This window comes from Malus domestica, chromosome 07 (genome assembly GCF_042453785.1).
Source record: "Malus domestica chromosome 07, GDT2T_hap1".
Classification (NCBI taxonomy): Eukaryota; Viridiplantae; Streptophyta; class Magnoliopsida; order Rosales; family Rosaceae; genus Malus; species Malus domestica.
In genome coordinates, this window is record NC_091667.1 from 7,250,181 (window position 1) to 7,265,496 (window position 15,316).

At 40.8% G+C, this 15,316-nt stretch overlaps 1 protein-coding gene across 1 annotated transcript; it reads left to right on the forward strand.

Annotated features, from left to right (window-relative positions):
* Nucleotides 1–12,475: 12,475 nt before the first annotated feature.
* Nucleotides 12,476–14,980, forward strand: LOC139197656 (oligopeptide transporter 2-like). Its single transcript, XM_070825597.1, has 3 exons — nucleotides 12,476–12,563; nucleotides 12,970–13,478; nucleotides 14,948–14,980. The coding sequence occupies exons 1-3, from the start codon at nucleotides 12,476–12,478 to the stop codon at nucleotides 14,978–14,980; spliced, it is 630 nt and encodes a 209-aa protein (XP_070681698.1).
* The last annotated feature ends 336 nt before the right edge of the window (nucleotides 14,981–15,316 follow it).

Here is a 15,316-nt window from a genome sequence, read left to right on the forward strand (position 1 = left end):
AATAACCTACACCAAGTCCTAAAGTGTTGTGATACTTGCTACACAGCCTACGGAATTGGAAAGATCCAAGGTTGAATAGCCAAGTGGTTACGCGGATTCGTCTGCTTCTGTAAGTAAGGCATCCGGCTGCCAACCCTATGGTTAATAACTTGGAAAAAGTTCTACATCAACACCTACGGCTGCATAGGCTATGTGGGCTTGTCTGCTTATAGAAAAGTAGCACGCCTGCCACTGGCTTATAAGGTCTAAAGGTTAGGGTAAAAAAAAAAAAAAAAAAAAAGATGGGAAAAGTAAAAGAAGCGAGTTTATTAAATTTTATAGCAAAATTGATAAACAACAAGCAAATACCGAAGAAGTTTAAGCAAAAGCAACAAAGGAAAGAAAAGGAAACCCTAAAAGCTACCTAGAAGACTACTCTTCAGTAGTTTGGACATCTCCCAGCTGCTCAGTCGTTACACCTTCAGCAACCTTGGTGTTTTCAGCAGCGGCATTCTCCGAATCTCTACCCTCGACTGCTCCAGCCTGGGTATCAACTTCTCCAACTATTTCACCGATAGAAGACTCAAAGGTAAAATCGAGCAAGTCTTCTGGAGAAATAAAGAAGGTCTTGAAGTCTTTACCGGAAAACTCAAAGTCAGACGGCCGCCCATAGAGATGATCTACATAGCCCAGCTTGTAGAAATCGGTTTGGTTCTGAATAAGCGAAGCCTCGAAACCATCTTTCTCACTCTTCAACTGCTCATTCTCCTCAAGTAGGCAAGCACGAACCCGCTGCAACTCCTCAATTTCCTTCTTCAGATTGTCGTTGGTCTTCAAAACACCTTGAAGTTCCGACACTTGAGGCTCAAGCCTGTCAACAACCTCTTTGAAGTGGATCGCTTGGTTGTAAGTAGCAATCAATTCTTCATCCTTTGCATAAGCAGCGGAGCGAAGTTCAGATATGGAACGCTCAAGATCTTGAATCTGAGGTATGTAACGCTCGATTTCCTTCTCTGCACTTTCATTCTTTGTTTGGATCGCATCAAACCTAGTCTTCAAATCCATGATCTCCTGGTGAGCGGCCTCAAGCTGCAGAGAAGTGGGGGCAGAAGTATTAGATTCCTTCAAAGTAGCAAGCTCATATTCCAATTTTTTGATTTTTTCGGCCGATGAATAAGCTTCGGCAGCCATAGTTCTTGCCATCTCTTTAGCAGCCTTGGTGTTCTCTTGGTCAAGGAACATAGACTCGGCTGCCAGAATTGTTGTTTTCTGCATCATGGCTAGCAGAGCAGTCTTCCTATACTCGGGTGTGTGCTTTGCAAAAAGACTCGGACCAACAATCTCTTTGACGCCATCAACAAACTGGGCACATACATCCATGTCTTCAAGAAGATCTGGTTTCAAAAGCGCACAAATCTTAGCAGCCTCCCCAGAAACGGCCTTGGCGGATTCTTCAAGCCTGCCTGAGCGAGCAGTTTCATTCTTATCAGCAGACGAGTTGGTTGCAGCAGCGGAAGAAGCAGTTTTCAGCGCCACTTTAGCAGACAGGGGCACCTTATCACTCTTCATAGTAGCAAGTCTCTTCAAGGGTAAGTCAGGTTTAGTCCCGGACGGACGTTTCGGCACAAACTTCGGTACCAAAGGCACGGAAGAACTTTTACGCTGAGCAATTTTTTCAGCAATCGAGCTAGCAGCTTTCGAAGCAATAGGCGTTACCGGCACAAATGTACCAATTCTTTCTTTCTCGCCCTTAGAGGAAGTCAGGTCAATCACAATCTTGGGAGCAGCCGGAGAATCCCCACGAGCAGTCTTCATTTTCTTCTCAGCAGGCATCTCTTGAGCAGGCGGAGAATGTTTCTTTTTCCCACCTTCATTGGTAGTAGGCTCCACCACAGTGATAGGACGAGCCATCGCGTCTGCCTTGATCCGTTTTATTTCTTCTTCTGGGGGTAGTCCACCTTTTTCCCTACGAAGAGGACTAAGCAGCCAACGCCACTCACGATACTCGGAAGGAATACCCAGAACGACATGCACTTTTTTCATATCTGGAGAAACCCTAGGAGTTGAGCCAAATTCCGAATCTACAAAAAAAAAAAAAAGAAACAGAAGACAATCAGAAAATTGAAGAATGATTTGGCACTAAAGCAAAGCAGCCGAAAAGACTAAGCAGTCTGCTTACCAGATATGAAGACCGTTGATACACGCAGCTCGGGAGAAGAATCAGATTCCCATTCTCCACTTATCTCCAAAGTCTCTTTGGCCCAATCATGATCTCCTTTGCTCGAATTATCAAAAAGCTTATGACGGATTCGCAGTTGTCCAACTCCATCAATACGACCTATGTCAAAGAAATACCAAAATTCGTTGGTGGTTAGTCCCAAATCAAAGAATTGGTTCAAATTGTGGAACCCCACCATCACTCGGACCGCATTTGGGGAACATTGGGCAGGCGCACATTTCATAGAGCAAAGCACTTCTTGGAAGAAACGCGGCATAAGGAAAGTAAACCCCAACACAAAATAGTAAGGATGGAACTTGATAGCTCTCCGAGTTCCACTGCATGGTTCCCGGCTGCTACCATCCTTAACTCGCCTCACACGCACTCCCGACGGAATGGCATGCCAATACGTTTCAAGAAAATCTCTAAACAAATTGTCAGAGTTAATCTTGAGGTGAGCAGCTTTGAAGTAGCCAATCTTGCTCAAAGACCCGCCTTGACGATACAACGGGGGCACACCATCATCATTCTTGCGGCTCGAGGAGGAAATGCTTGAAAATTCTACAAAAGTACAAGGAAGATTTGTTAGAGAGTTGTTTTCAAAAAAAAAAAAAAAAAAAAAATAGCAAAACAGCTCTCGGCAAAAAAAAAAAAAGAAAAAAAAGAAAAAAAAGCCAAAGCAGCTCTCGGCAAAAAAAAAAAAAAAAAAAAAAAGGAGAGTTGAAAGCCGCAGGAACCAGCCAAATTGCCAAGCCCCACGGCTTGGCTAATCATCCATTCACCATAGCCCAGCAAGAAGACAAGAAAATCAATTTTTTCTTACCTGGAAGCAACGAAGAGCGATCCTTTACACGGAGGGGGAACAAATATCCTCTAAGCTCTCTTTTTCTCTTGTAAGGATGAATAAATTTCTCTCTAAAAGTTGATTTAACAATCCACTTAAGGTGGACTTAAATAAGCTTTGGGGAAATTTATTTCCTTTTCCTAGAAGGATTTAATTTCCTATTGAAAGAGAGAATCAACAACAAAATAGGAAGCAGTTCAGAGTTTCCTAAAGCAAGAAAATCTCTACACCTATTGCCCTTTTCTGCAAACAGCTCAACAGGTGTGGGGGCATTTGTGGAGCCAAAAATATTCACCAGGCGACACGTGGACTTTTGAACAAAAGAGGACAAAAATACCCTTGAGGCATACCGGGATTCCTACGCGCAAGTAGTGGGTAATCATCCTCAACCAATTCAAAAATGCTCTAGAAGAGGTAACCAATTCCAAATTATCTTATTTTAGGTAATTATTTCCAAAACTTAATTTCCCTAATATATTATTTAGTTAATTAATTATCTAAATAATATATTCTTCCCATATCTCCTAAAATCATCCCTTAATTATCAATTTGAAACATCCACTCAAACCTAAAAAATGGTATAGGGCCGGCTACCCCATTCAAAACCTATTCCATCACCTTTTTTTTCTACCTTTTCCACCTTTCCTTCTCTTTTTAGCCAATCAATACCATAAATACTAAAACATCTCCTTTCGTATTTAATTAGCCAATTAATTGGCTAATTAAACCAAAAATAAAACCCAAAACTCCCACCTAGGAGCCGGCCACATTCCCTCTCTTTTCCTTACCTTTTCAGATTTCCTCCACTTCATTAGCCAAATAATGATAACCATTCAATTTGGTAACTTCCCATTTATTTCTATTATATTTTATTAGCCAATAAAGTGGCTAATTAAATCACAAAAATTCACCCCAAAAACACACAAAAGGGCCGGCTACTTTCTTGAAAATGTGGACCAACTTGGTCCTATAAATAGTCACCCATTTCTACTAAACACTCATTCCAAATCTCTTGCAAAAATTCCAAAACACTCTAAACACTATTTCTCTCTAAAATTCTAACTTTGGCATCGGAGGTTCTTCGGCCAAAGCCCCCCCCATTCATCGTGGGCGCGTGAGGCTTTTGGCCTTAACCTAAGGTGCTAGTTGTTTTGTAGGTGCAAAATCGTCCAAGATCGAAGAGGTGAAAATTTGCATCCACACTCACTCTCTTTAATCCTTTTATTATGCTTTTGATAAAACTTTGATTAGTTTTTTATTTTATTTTTCTGGTGTTCTTTAATTTTTTTTCTACTATCCTGGATTATATGTTTTGTTTTTTCAACGAATTATATCTTTCTACATATCATCTACAGTTGCTAATTGAGTTTTGCTAGTTAGTGTTGATTTGTGGGTTCAAATACTTCTCCAAGTCCTTTGTGCCCAAATAAGAAGAATTAGAAAAGGCAAGGAGACAATGGAAAGAAAGTAATTGTAATCTAATTGCACCGATAAGAAAATTGATAGAGTTATGTAGAGAATGCCACTTGTCATTGTATTTGTGGCTGTTGAGTTTTGTATCTAGGGTGTTATGTTTTGTATGAGTATAAATAGCAGAATTACATTGTATTGATTAAGTTAACAGTAATAACAAAATCTGTTGCAAAAGATCGTATTCTCTCTTTCTTTCTCTCTGATATTCGTTGTCTTTCTTCATACCTAAGTTTTCTACATTTCTTAGCAATGTTGTCATGGTATCTTCGCCGATACGGTTAACACCTTCGGTTGTCGATCCTTCTTGCTTCCGCTCTCGTTTTCTCTTTCGTGGATTGTTGCTATGATTTGTCGATCGTCGTCGGTGTTCAGGTTGTGGATTTCGATTCAGTCGTAGTCGGAGGGTTCTGATTTCTGTCGCTAGTCTTCGAAGTCGATGCTCTGCAAAACCCTAGAAATTGGGGATTTTTGGTGTTCTTGAGCTGTTGTTCATTGTCGCTAGTTGCTGAGGTGATTTCTTCTCTATGTTACGGTTGAATTCCTGATTATTGTTGAAGATTTCTACTGCACACCTAATCTGTGGAAATTGTTGTTGCGGATTCTTGATTTTTTGTTGAAGATCTCTACATTTCTCTGCTGTGATATTACTACTTCTTGATTCTTGTTCTTGGTTCGTTTCGACTATCTGTGGTATACTCTCGTGGGATTCACGATTTGTTGATTGTCATTTGTACAAACATGGTTACTACTGCTCAATTGGCTCTTACACAATCTCCGATTTCCTCACTGATTCCCAGTGTTGGTAATATTGTTACGGTTAAACTTGATGATTCCAATTATGTTACTTGGAACTTTCAACTGGAGTTGTTATTGGATGGTAATGGCATTCGAGGTTTTCTTGATGGCTCAATTCCTTGTCCTGCACGTTTTGATGACTCGGATTCTGATAATGATACTGTGGATCATGTACAAACTGTAACTGATGCATATAAAATCTGGAAGATTCATGATAAGGCTTTAATGACACTCATTACTGCTACTTTGTCCACTGCTGCATTGTCTTGTGTAATTGGCTGTACAAGTTCGAAAGACATGTGGACTTCTCTTCGTGAAAGATTTGCCAATATGACTCGGACTAGCATTGTTCAAATGAAAATTGATCTTCAGAATATTAAGAAGGGTTCTGAGAATATTGATGCCTATTTGCAACGAATCAAAGATGCTAGGGATCAATTGGCTGCAGTTGGGGTGTTCATCTCCGATGAGGACATTGTTATTGTTGCATTGCGAGGCTTACCTCCTGAGTTTAATACCATCAAAGCAGTGATTCGTGGTCGTGAAAATCTGGTGTCTCTTAAAGAGCTTAGATCCCAACTGAGGGCTGAAAAATCTACATTAGATGAGACCACTCGACAGATTCCTCTTATGTCTACCATGCGTGCTCAATCCACTGGTACTGTTTTTGATGTTGGTGGTTCCTCGAACACAAAATCTTATTCTTCCGGTTCTACTTTTGGTCAGTCCTCTGGCTCTGTGCTGCCTTTTCCCCAGCAGTTTGCCTCAATGCCTTTCATGCCTCAGTTTCCAGTTTCTGGTCAGCAGGCTTTTGTGTCTCAATCTGGCTCGGGTACATATAATAATTTTAGGGGGCACAACTTCAAATCCAAAGGGAAAGGCAAGAAATTCTTTTCTGGGGGTCAATCTTCTCATACTCAACCTTTCACTTATGGTGTAAATCCTTTCTCCCAGTCTTCAATTCAGCCTCCAGTCCCACAATCGTCTCCTAATCCTCAACAAATGTGTCAAATATGTGAAAGGAAATGTCATACTACACTCACTTGCTTTCAACATGGTTGTCAAATCTGTCATTGTGTTGGGCATACTGCAGCTACATGTTTTGACAGAAATTCAGCTCCCAATCCATCATTTCCTTTTTCACAGTTCTACCATGCCTATCCTCAACAACTTCCTGGATCAGCTCCACATTCGGTGCAGTTTCAAGCTCCACCTCCTGGATCAGCTCATATGTCATACCATTCAGTTTCTCCCGGGTCTCCTCAGTTCTTTCCTCATTCTGGCACTTCATATCACAATCCTCCTGTTGCTATGAATGTGCGGGCTCCAGTCTCACCTTCTGCACCACAAAAATCAGAGTATTGGCTTCTAGACTCGGGCGCCACCAATCATATGACTAGTGATTTGTCTAATCTTCATGCTGCGGCTTCGTATCCTGCTAATGATACTGTCACTGGTGCAAATGGTGAAGGTTTACTTATTGCTAATTTTGGCAGTTCTAATCTTCACACTAAGTCTCACAATTTCAGATTGAATTCTGTTCTGCATGTTCCTCAATTGTCTCAACACTTGCTGTCTATGCATCAATTGTGTAAAGATAATAATTGCAGATGTATTGTTGATGAATTCTCTGTTTGTGTACAGGACAAGGTTACCAAGAGAACATTGTTCCACGGCCTGAGTAACAATGCAGTTTATCCTATTCCTGTGCTCAAACCTTCCACTGGTCCTCCTACTGCGTTTCTTGGCCAAAAAGTTAGTTATCTTCTATGGCATAGTCGGTTGGGCCACCCTACCAATAATATTGTACAAATTGCCCTTACTAAGTTTTCCATTCCATTTTCTAGTACCTTAAACCCTCAACCATGTATTTCTTGTTTAAAGGGCAAATTCACTAAGCTGCCATTTCCTGTACATGTTTCTAAGTCTTCAATTCCTTTTGAAGTCATCCACTCGGATGTATGGGGCCCTGCTCCTGCTTTGTCTTTAGAAGGTTTTAAGTACTATGTCTCTTTCATCGATGAATGTACTCGATATACATGGATTTTTCCTCTTATTAATAAAGCTTCTGTGTTTGGCCTCTTTGCTCAGTTTCAAGCTTTTGTGGTCAATTTCTTTGATAAATCTATTAAAATTCTGCAAAGTGATGGTGGTGGAGAGTATCTTAGTAATTCTTTTCAGTCTTTTCTTAAATCTAAGGGCATAGTTCATCAGATTTCTTGTCCATATACACCTGAGCAAAATGGCTTAGCTGAAAGAAAGAATAGGCATGTGGTTGAAACAGCTATTACTCTTCTTCAGCAAGCTTCTTTACCTGATCCTTTTTGGTATCATGCTTGTGCTACTGCAACCTATCTTATCAATAGGATGCCTACACCTAGTCTTGACATGAAATCTCCCTTTGAAGTCCTTTTTCATTCTGCACCTAGGTTAGATCACTTAAGGGTGTTTGGCTGTGCCTGTTATCCTTCTTTAAAACCTTATCGGGCTACTAAACTTGATCCAAAGACCACTCAGTGCATTTTCTTGGGTTATGCTGCACAGTATAAAGGTTACATTTGCTTTGATGTTTCCAAACACAAATTGATGGTTTCCCGCCATGTGTTATTTGATGAAACTCAGTATCCTATCTTGTCTTCCAATTTGCCTAATTCATCTTCTTCTTCCACTTTTTCTCCCTCACCACCACATATTGTTCATCCTAATACCTTTCACCAGTATCCCATTATCCCTATCCCCTTACCAAATGTTTTTCAGACATCTGCTGCATCTCCTCATGTTACTCAGTTCAGTTCTCTCCACCATGGTGATCTTGTCTCTGCTAGTGCTCCTTCATCAGTCAATGATCGGTCTGCTTCTCCTTCTGGTTTGGAATTACATCCCGACACTACCATGTCTCAGGTTCCTGATTTACAACCTGTGCTTCTTGCTGCTCCAAATTGTCACCCTATGCAGACTCGATCCAAGTCTGGCATTTTTAAGAAAAGACAAGGATTCACAGCTTCAGTTCCATCTCCTAGTAGCACAGAACCACACACTTTTGCTGCAGCTTCCAAGTCTGATGAGTGGAAACAGGCTATGCAAGAGGAAATGGATGCTTTAATTCAATAGAAGACTTGGTCACTTGTTCCTCTTCCTCCACTTAAAAATCGTGTAGGCTGCAAATGGATCTATAAGATCAAGAGACATCCCGATGGATCTGTTGCTCGGCACAAGGCCCGCCTAGTGGCACAGGGGTTTTCTCAAGAAGCAGGCCTTGATTACTATGAAACATTCAGTCTTGTGGTTAAACCAACCACAGTCCGACTGATGTTATCTTTGGCAGTAACTAAAGGTTGGACATTGCATCAACTTGATGTCAAGAATGTTTTTTTACATGGCTTTCTTGAGGAGGAAGTATATATGTCTCAGCCTCCGGGATTTGTGGATAGAGATCACCCTGAGTATGTTTGCAAGTTACAAAGGTCCCTCTATGGTCTTAAACAAGCTCCAAGAGCTTGGAATGATCGGTTTACCTCTGTTCTGCTTTCTCTTGGTTTTAAAGCTTATTCTGCCGATCCATCTCTCTTTGTCCAGCATAATGGTCTTCACATGGTTGTGTTGTTGTTATATGTGGATGATATCATCCTTATTGGAGATCATGCTGATAGTATACAATTTGTGATCCGCCATTTAACCAAGGCATTTGATATGAAAGACTTAGGTCTTCTTCATTATTTCCTAGGTCTGCAAATTGAATATCATCCACAGGGGTTATTTGTTCATCAGTCTAAATATGTACATGACTTGTTGCAGAAGACATACATGGTTCAATGTAAGTCTTGCACTACTCCATGTCATCCACATCAGAAATTACTCAATCATGGTAGTCCCCTATATTCTGATCCTACTCATTACCGAAGTATTGTTGGGGCTCTGCAATACTTAACTTTCACAAGACCTGACATTGCTTATTCAGTTAACCAAGTGTGTCAATTCATGCACACTCCATTGGACTCTCATTTTGTTGCTGTCAAAAGAATTTTGCGGTATCTCAAAGGCACTCTTGATTGGGGAGTTTGCTTTCGACCTGGATCTCTTGATATTAGAGCCTACACTGATGCAGATTGGGCTGGTGATCCCAATGACCGTCGGTCTACCACTGGTTTTGTGGTCTTTCTCGGTTCCAATCCGATTTCTTAGAGTTCCAAGAAACAACATACAGTGAGTCGTTCTTCTACTGAAGCCGAATACTGAGCAATGGCCACTACCACAACTGAGGTTGTTTGGTTACAACAACTGCTCAAGGATTTGCATATTCTGAATTCAGTACCTCCTCTGTTGCATTGTGATAATATCTCTATGATGGCATTGGCAACTAATCCGGTTCTTCATTCCAAAGCTAAACATATCGAAGTGGACTGTCACTTTGTTAGAGAACGGGTTCAACAGGGAGTTATTTCTCTGCAGTTTGTCTCCTCCACTGATCAATATGCCGATCTTCTTACCAAAGGGTTGTGTTCACCTTTGTTTCTTCATCATTGTTCCAATCTTATGCTTGGGGCTTCCCACCATAAGATTGAGGGGGAATGATAGAGTTATGTAGAGAATGCCACTTGTCATTGTATTAGTGGCTGTTGAGTTTTGTATCTAGGGTGTTATGTTTTGTATGAGTATAAATAGCAGAATTACATTGTATTGATTAAGTTAACAGTAATAACAAAATATGTTGCAAAAGATCGTCTTCTCTCTTTCTTTCTCTCTGATATTCGTTGTCTTTCTTCATACCTAAGTTTTCTACATTTCTTAGCAATGTTGTAAAAAATAACCGGATTGCACTCCTCTAATTTGCTGACAGTCATCAACACATCATGCATGGTTTATTATTGCCCAATCCCCCAAATCTTTCCATGTATACATATTTACAAACATATATATAGTCTGTTCGTACCATACTTGACCAATCCCGAGACTACTGAGCACCGGTCAATGTTATACCGTTAAGGACCCAGAAGAGTTTCCTTCCAACCAGGAGGCCAATCACAGTGCGACACGTGTCGACATCAGAAGCCAATCACAGCGCGACACGTGTCAACATCAGAAGCCAATCATAGCGCGACACGTGTCAACATCAGAAGCCAATCACAACACGACACGTGTCAATGTCAGAACAAAGCTAGAAACTCTTCTATAAAAGGAGATCATTCTCCCACAAATATTTCCTAATGTCATTTGTACTAAATCATTCACTAGTACTCACTAAAGGAGAGCTTGAACCTATGTACTTGTGTAAACCCTTCACAATTAATGAGAACTCCTCTACTCCGTGGACGTAGCCAATCTGGGTGAACCACGTACATCTTGTGTTTGCTTCCCTGTCCCTATCCATTTACATACTCATCCACACTAGTGACCGGAACAATCTAGCGAAGGTCACAAACTTAATACTTTCTGTTGTACCAAAGTCCTCACTGATTTTGTGCATCAACATTTGGCGCCGTCTGTGGGAATGACACTTATTCCCACTCTCTTCAGCTTTGTCAAGCTGGTTTCCACTATTCGTACACTCTCTTTTGACTAGGCATCCCTCTCCAACATAGGGAGCGAAGGAAGCCACAACACACAGAATGACACCCCTCTTGCACCTAGTGCGAATCAACGAAAGAAGGAAGGAAAGAGGGTTGCTCTTCAAGCTAAAGTCGATGAGCTAGAAGCTCAGAATAACAAGATAACAATGAAGAATGAGGTCGTCCAAGAGCAGTATGAGAAGCTCTTTGAGACGCTCCACAAAACTAGGCGTACTCAAACACGCGAGCTCGTTGCTCCTGTGGACATCAACTATCATCTGGGTGCCTCCCAACATGGAGGGTCACTTTCCTTCGACATGAGTATCCCTAATGGGGAGCGAGCTAATCATCAAAACATTGATCAACATGAGACTTCTCTCAACCCAGCTGCTTCGACCCGAAGCAGGAGAAGTGGAGGAAGACACCTCATTGCAGAAGGGTTGGAAGGATCGAAAGGCGTTTATCGTGACTGCCAAGACTTCCTAAAGCAACGTTGAGAGAATCCCCTCCACATATGCTCGAAGATCAATGACCCAAGGGTTTCTGAAAGACTCGGTCCCTTCCCACGACCCAGGCCAGCTACCAATCTAGGGAAGGAACGATAGGTCCCAGAGGAACATGAAGGTACATGGGACTCTGAGGTATTCCGACAGACTCGCCCTAGAAGTCAGTACGCTGAGTCCAGGAAAAACCATATGCCCTTGCTCAAACTTTCCTACTTCCAAGTGGCGATGGAGACTTACAAAAGAAAATTCCAGTGGTACATGACTCTACTCAGGACCCCCTTTTCCTACAGCTCATTGAGGAAGTAAACAAGTTGAAGGCCGAACGTCAGGCCGATATACCTGACTGGAACCAACCCAGGCCTGACCCTCTCACAAGGAGGATCCTCGACACCATCTTCAAGCGAAGACAAAACAAAAGCTTGGTAAACTCTATACTGGAAGGGAGGACCCAATTGAACACCTTAACCTCTTTGAGTCCACCATGGCATATTGGATGCACACCGACAAAGAGGGATGTCTTCTTTTCCCCTCCGCCCTTTCTGGCGGAGCTCTAAACTGGTATTGCCGTCTTCCACCTGAGACAGTAGACTCATTTGAGGAACTGAGGAAACTGTTTGTCTCTCAACACATCTTCCAGACCGATCGCTTGCATTCTGTAGATGACTTGTACACTATTCGCCAGAAGCCGGACGAGTCACTATGAGAGTATCCCGGTCGCTTCAGCCATGAGTATTCTCGATGCGCTGAGGCAGATGACAAGACCGCCCTCAAGGCCTTCACGGCAGGCCTACGTGATTGTTTTTTAAGTACATGATCAATGCCAACACTTGGAAGATTTACTCTGAGGTGATGGCACAGGGTTATAACCATGCCTCCGCCGAGGCAAGGACATATCAAGGGAAACCCCCCACAACCACCCTTTATCAGTAAGTAGAGAGTGGAAGCCAGATCCAACCAAATGAGAAGACCTCGACCTTCCAAACGGCAGCGGTGCCTCCCCCTAACTTACTTAATACTTTGCCAAGTCAACAGACATATCAATCTCAGGGAAAAAGGAAAGATTTCCATCCTCACCAGTCTCATTTTAGTAAAAGGAGTAAGAGACACTACCGCGATGACCAAGGGTATCGCCACGATAATCCTCGACCCCAGGCAGTCAACACAGTGGGTCAAACATGTGTCAGGACAGCCCCTACCCCTAGGTATGAGGCATACACACCTTTGAACACCACATGTGTGGCCAATTACCCCAGTATAGCACACATGATACCGAAACCAAAGCCGAGGCACCCGGATTACAAGCCCACCAAGAACACGGGCACGTTTTGCTGCTACCACGAGCATAACGGCCATGACGGCGAGAAGTGTATCACCCTTCGTGATCATATTGAAACTTTGGCACGTGAAGGAAAAATTGATCAATTCCTCACGTACCAACATGAATGTCTGACAATATATCTTTCCAAATTAATACTAACAGTGTACATGTTAGGTATTCGATACCAATAATCTGTTTCCTAGTTGAAATGCTACGCTGTGGAAAATATTCAGCTATTATCTAACTCTTGATTTGTAATTTTCTTTTTCCTCACATTATAAAGTGCGTAGGAACTGTAGTAGCCGGAACCGTTAATATTGGGACAGCATGGTGGCTTCTAACTACAGTGAAAAATATATGCAATACTGAATTACTCCCTGACACTAGTCCTTGGACTTGTCCTGGTGATAATGTCTTCTTCAATGCATCTGTGCTTTGGGGTCTGGTTGGACCGAAACGAATCTTCGGTTCCCGCGGACTCTACGGAGGACTCAACTGGTTCTTCGTGGTAGGTGCACTCGGACCTGTCATAGTATGGTTGTTTCACAAAGCTTTCCCCAGACAGAAATGGATCGCCTACATCAACCTTCCAGTGCTTTTCGGATCAACCGCGGTGATGCCACCAGCTACAACTGTGAACTTTAACAGCTGGATTGTGGTCGGAATCGTTTTCAATTACTTTGTTTTCAGATACAGAAAGAAGTGGTGGCAGAGGTACAATTATGTTTTTTCTGCTGCCCTAGATGCTGGAGTGGCTTTTATGGGGGTGCTTATATACATATGTTTAACCATAAACGAGGTAAGCATTTCTTGGTGCGGTACACAAGACTATGACCACTGTAAATTGTCTACTTGTCCAACATCTAAGAGCATAGGACTTGGTCATGCTTGTATATTCCCTTAAACTAGAGAGTTTTTCATTGTGTGCGGAACACGATATAATACATCATGTATCATTATACAAGTGTTGAGATACTTGTGTTAAAAAACTAGTAACATAAAAAATAAAACATTCCTTCACTCATATAACGTTATGTGACATACTATCTGTATTTTAAGCTAAATGAAAAGTTTCTCTTTAAGCTGCTACATCATATGTTACTTTTGGATTTTGGAGTTGACTTTATGCAGCAAGGTTCATTTGAAGGAAATGACGTTGTAAATAATAAAATATGAATGAATGAACTTTCATTTCATCTGTCCAAGTAATATTGGTTCTTATATAATACAGTTGATTGTCAAAGCCTAATTTGCCCATTTGGGTGCACTGCTAGCTAGCCATTGCTAGAAAGTGGTGTGTTATTTTTTATTTTTTGTTTTGTATCAATTTATTCCAAAGGGTGAAAAGGAAATCTCAAAACATTGATTCCGTTCGAGAATATTCACAAAGGCTTCATATTGTTTCACAATTAACCATTTGAATTCACAGTTTAAACGGAGGCAACAAATCGTGAGAAATTATAAGAACGCCCTTGAAAAAGGGCCATCATGAAACTCAGTGAATTTTTTAATCTATACAATTTTATCTACCTTATGAATGGGGAATGAGTTAAGTCTCACAATGAACTAGCCATAATAATTTGATTCAAATAAAAAAAGAATATCACTAGACTGTAATCCTAAATGGCTAAAACTAGAAAAGTTCAAGTTGTTGTGACATATTTTACTGAAATGCGTGGCAAAGAGAGAGAAAGAGAGTTGGGGAATTTCTGTGATGTGTACATTCCATCACATGTGTCTTTATTTATAGTAAACTAAGAAAGATTTCTTGCTTTGCAATTAATACAATCATAAAGGAATAAGATCTTCTAATATCCCAAATACAATCTACTAATGATTTACACCATCACACATGTGCCAGAATTTGTGTCACGCACTCCCTCTTGAGTGTGTAAATAAAATGTGCCATAATTTAGTAAGCCTTTTCTCCTTGATCAATGGACCTAGTGGTTTAATCATATATATAATATACATATATATTACATAATATAATATAATACACTGCAAGTTTGATTAGGGAGCTCTTTCGAATCATATCGCATGAAAGTGAAGAAAGAATTATTAAAAAAAAAAGAAGAAGAAGTATTCTAGGTAATCATGCATGCATATATGATAAAATCTCAATTACTTAGTTCCTCATGTATGATTATACAAACTTAATTAAAATTTTGACGTTTTTCTGTCTTATATGTTTATGTTACTTCCTATCAACTATTTTTGTTGTCATATGTTAATATTTTTATTTTGTTTCATGTGTTAATTGTTCAGGTCCATTTGATTGTCATATATGGTAGAACATAATCAGACAACTACTCCAAGAGAGCCTTTGCCAGCTGCTCTTTTAGAGCCTCAAAATGCTACAATTGAACCTCAGATACCATCTAAACGCAAAAGAGTAAATGAACCCAAGTCTAAAGTTTGGGCACATTATGAAGGATTTCTAAATGCGGATGGAAGTAAGACTGGTGAGGCACAATGCACCTATTGTACGAAAATATTTGCATGTTCTAGCACCAATGGAACCACTACACTAAAAAGGCATACAGAGAAGTGTGTCAGAAGTACCCTTAAAAAGGGGACAATAAACAACAACTCTTGTCTTTTACAACAACATAGTCTCTTTCTAATTGGAAATTT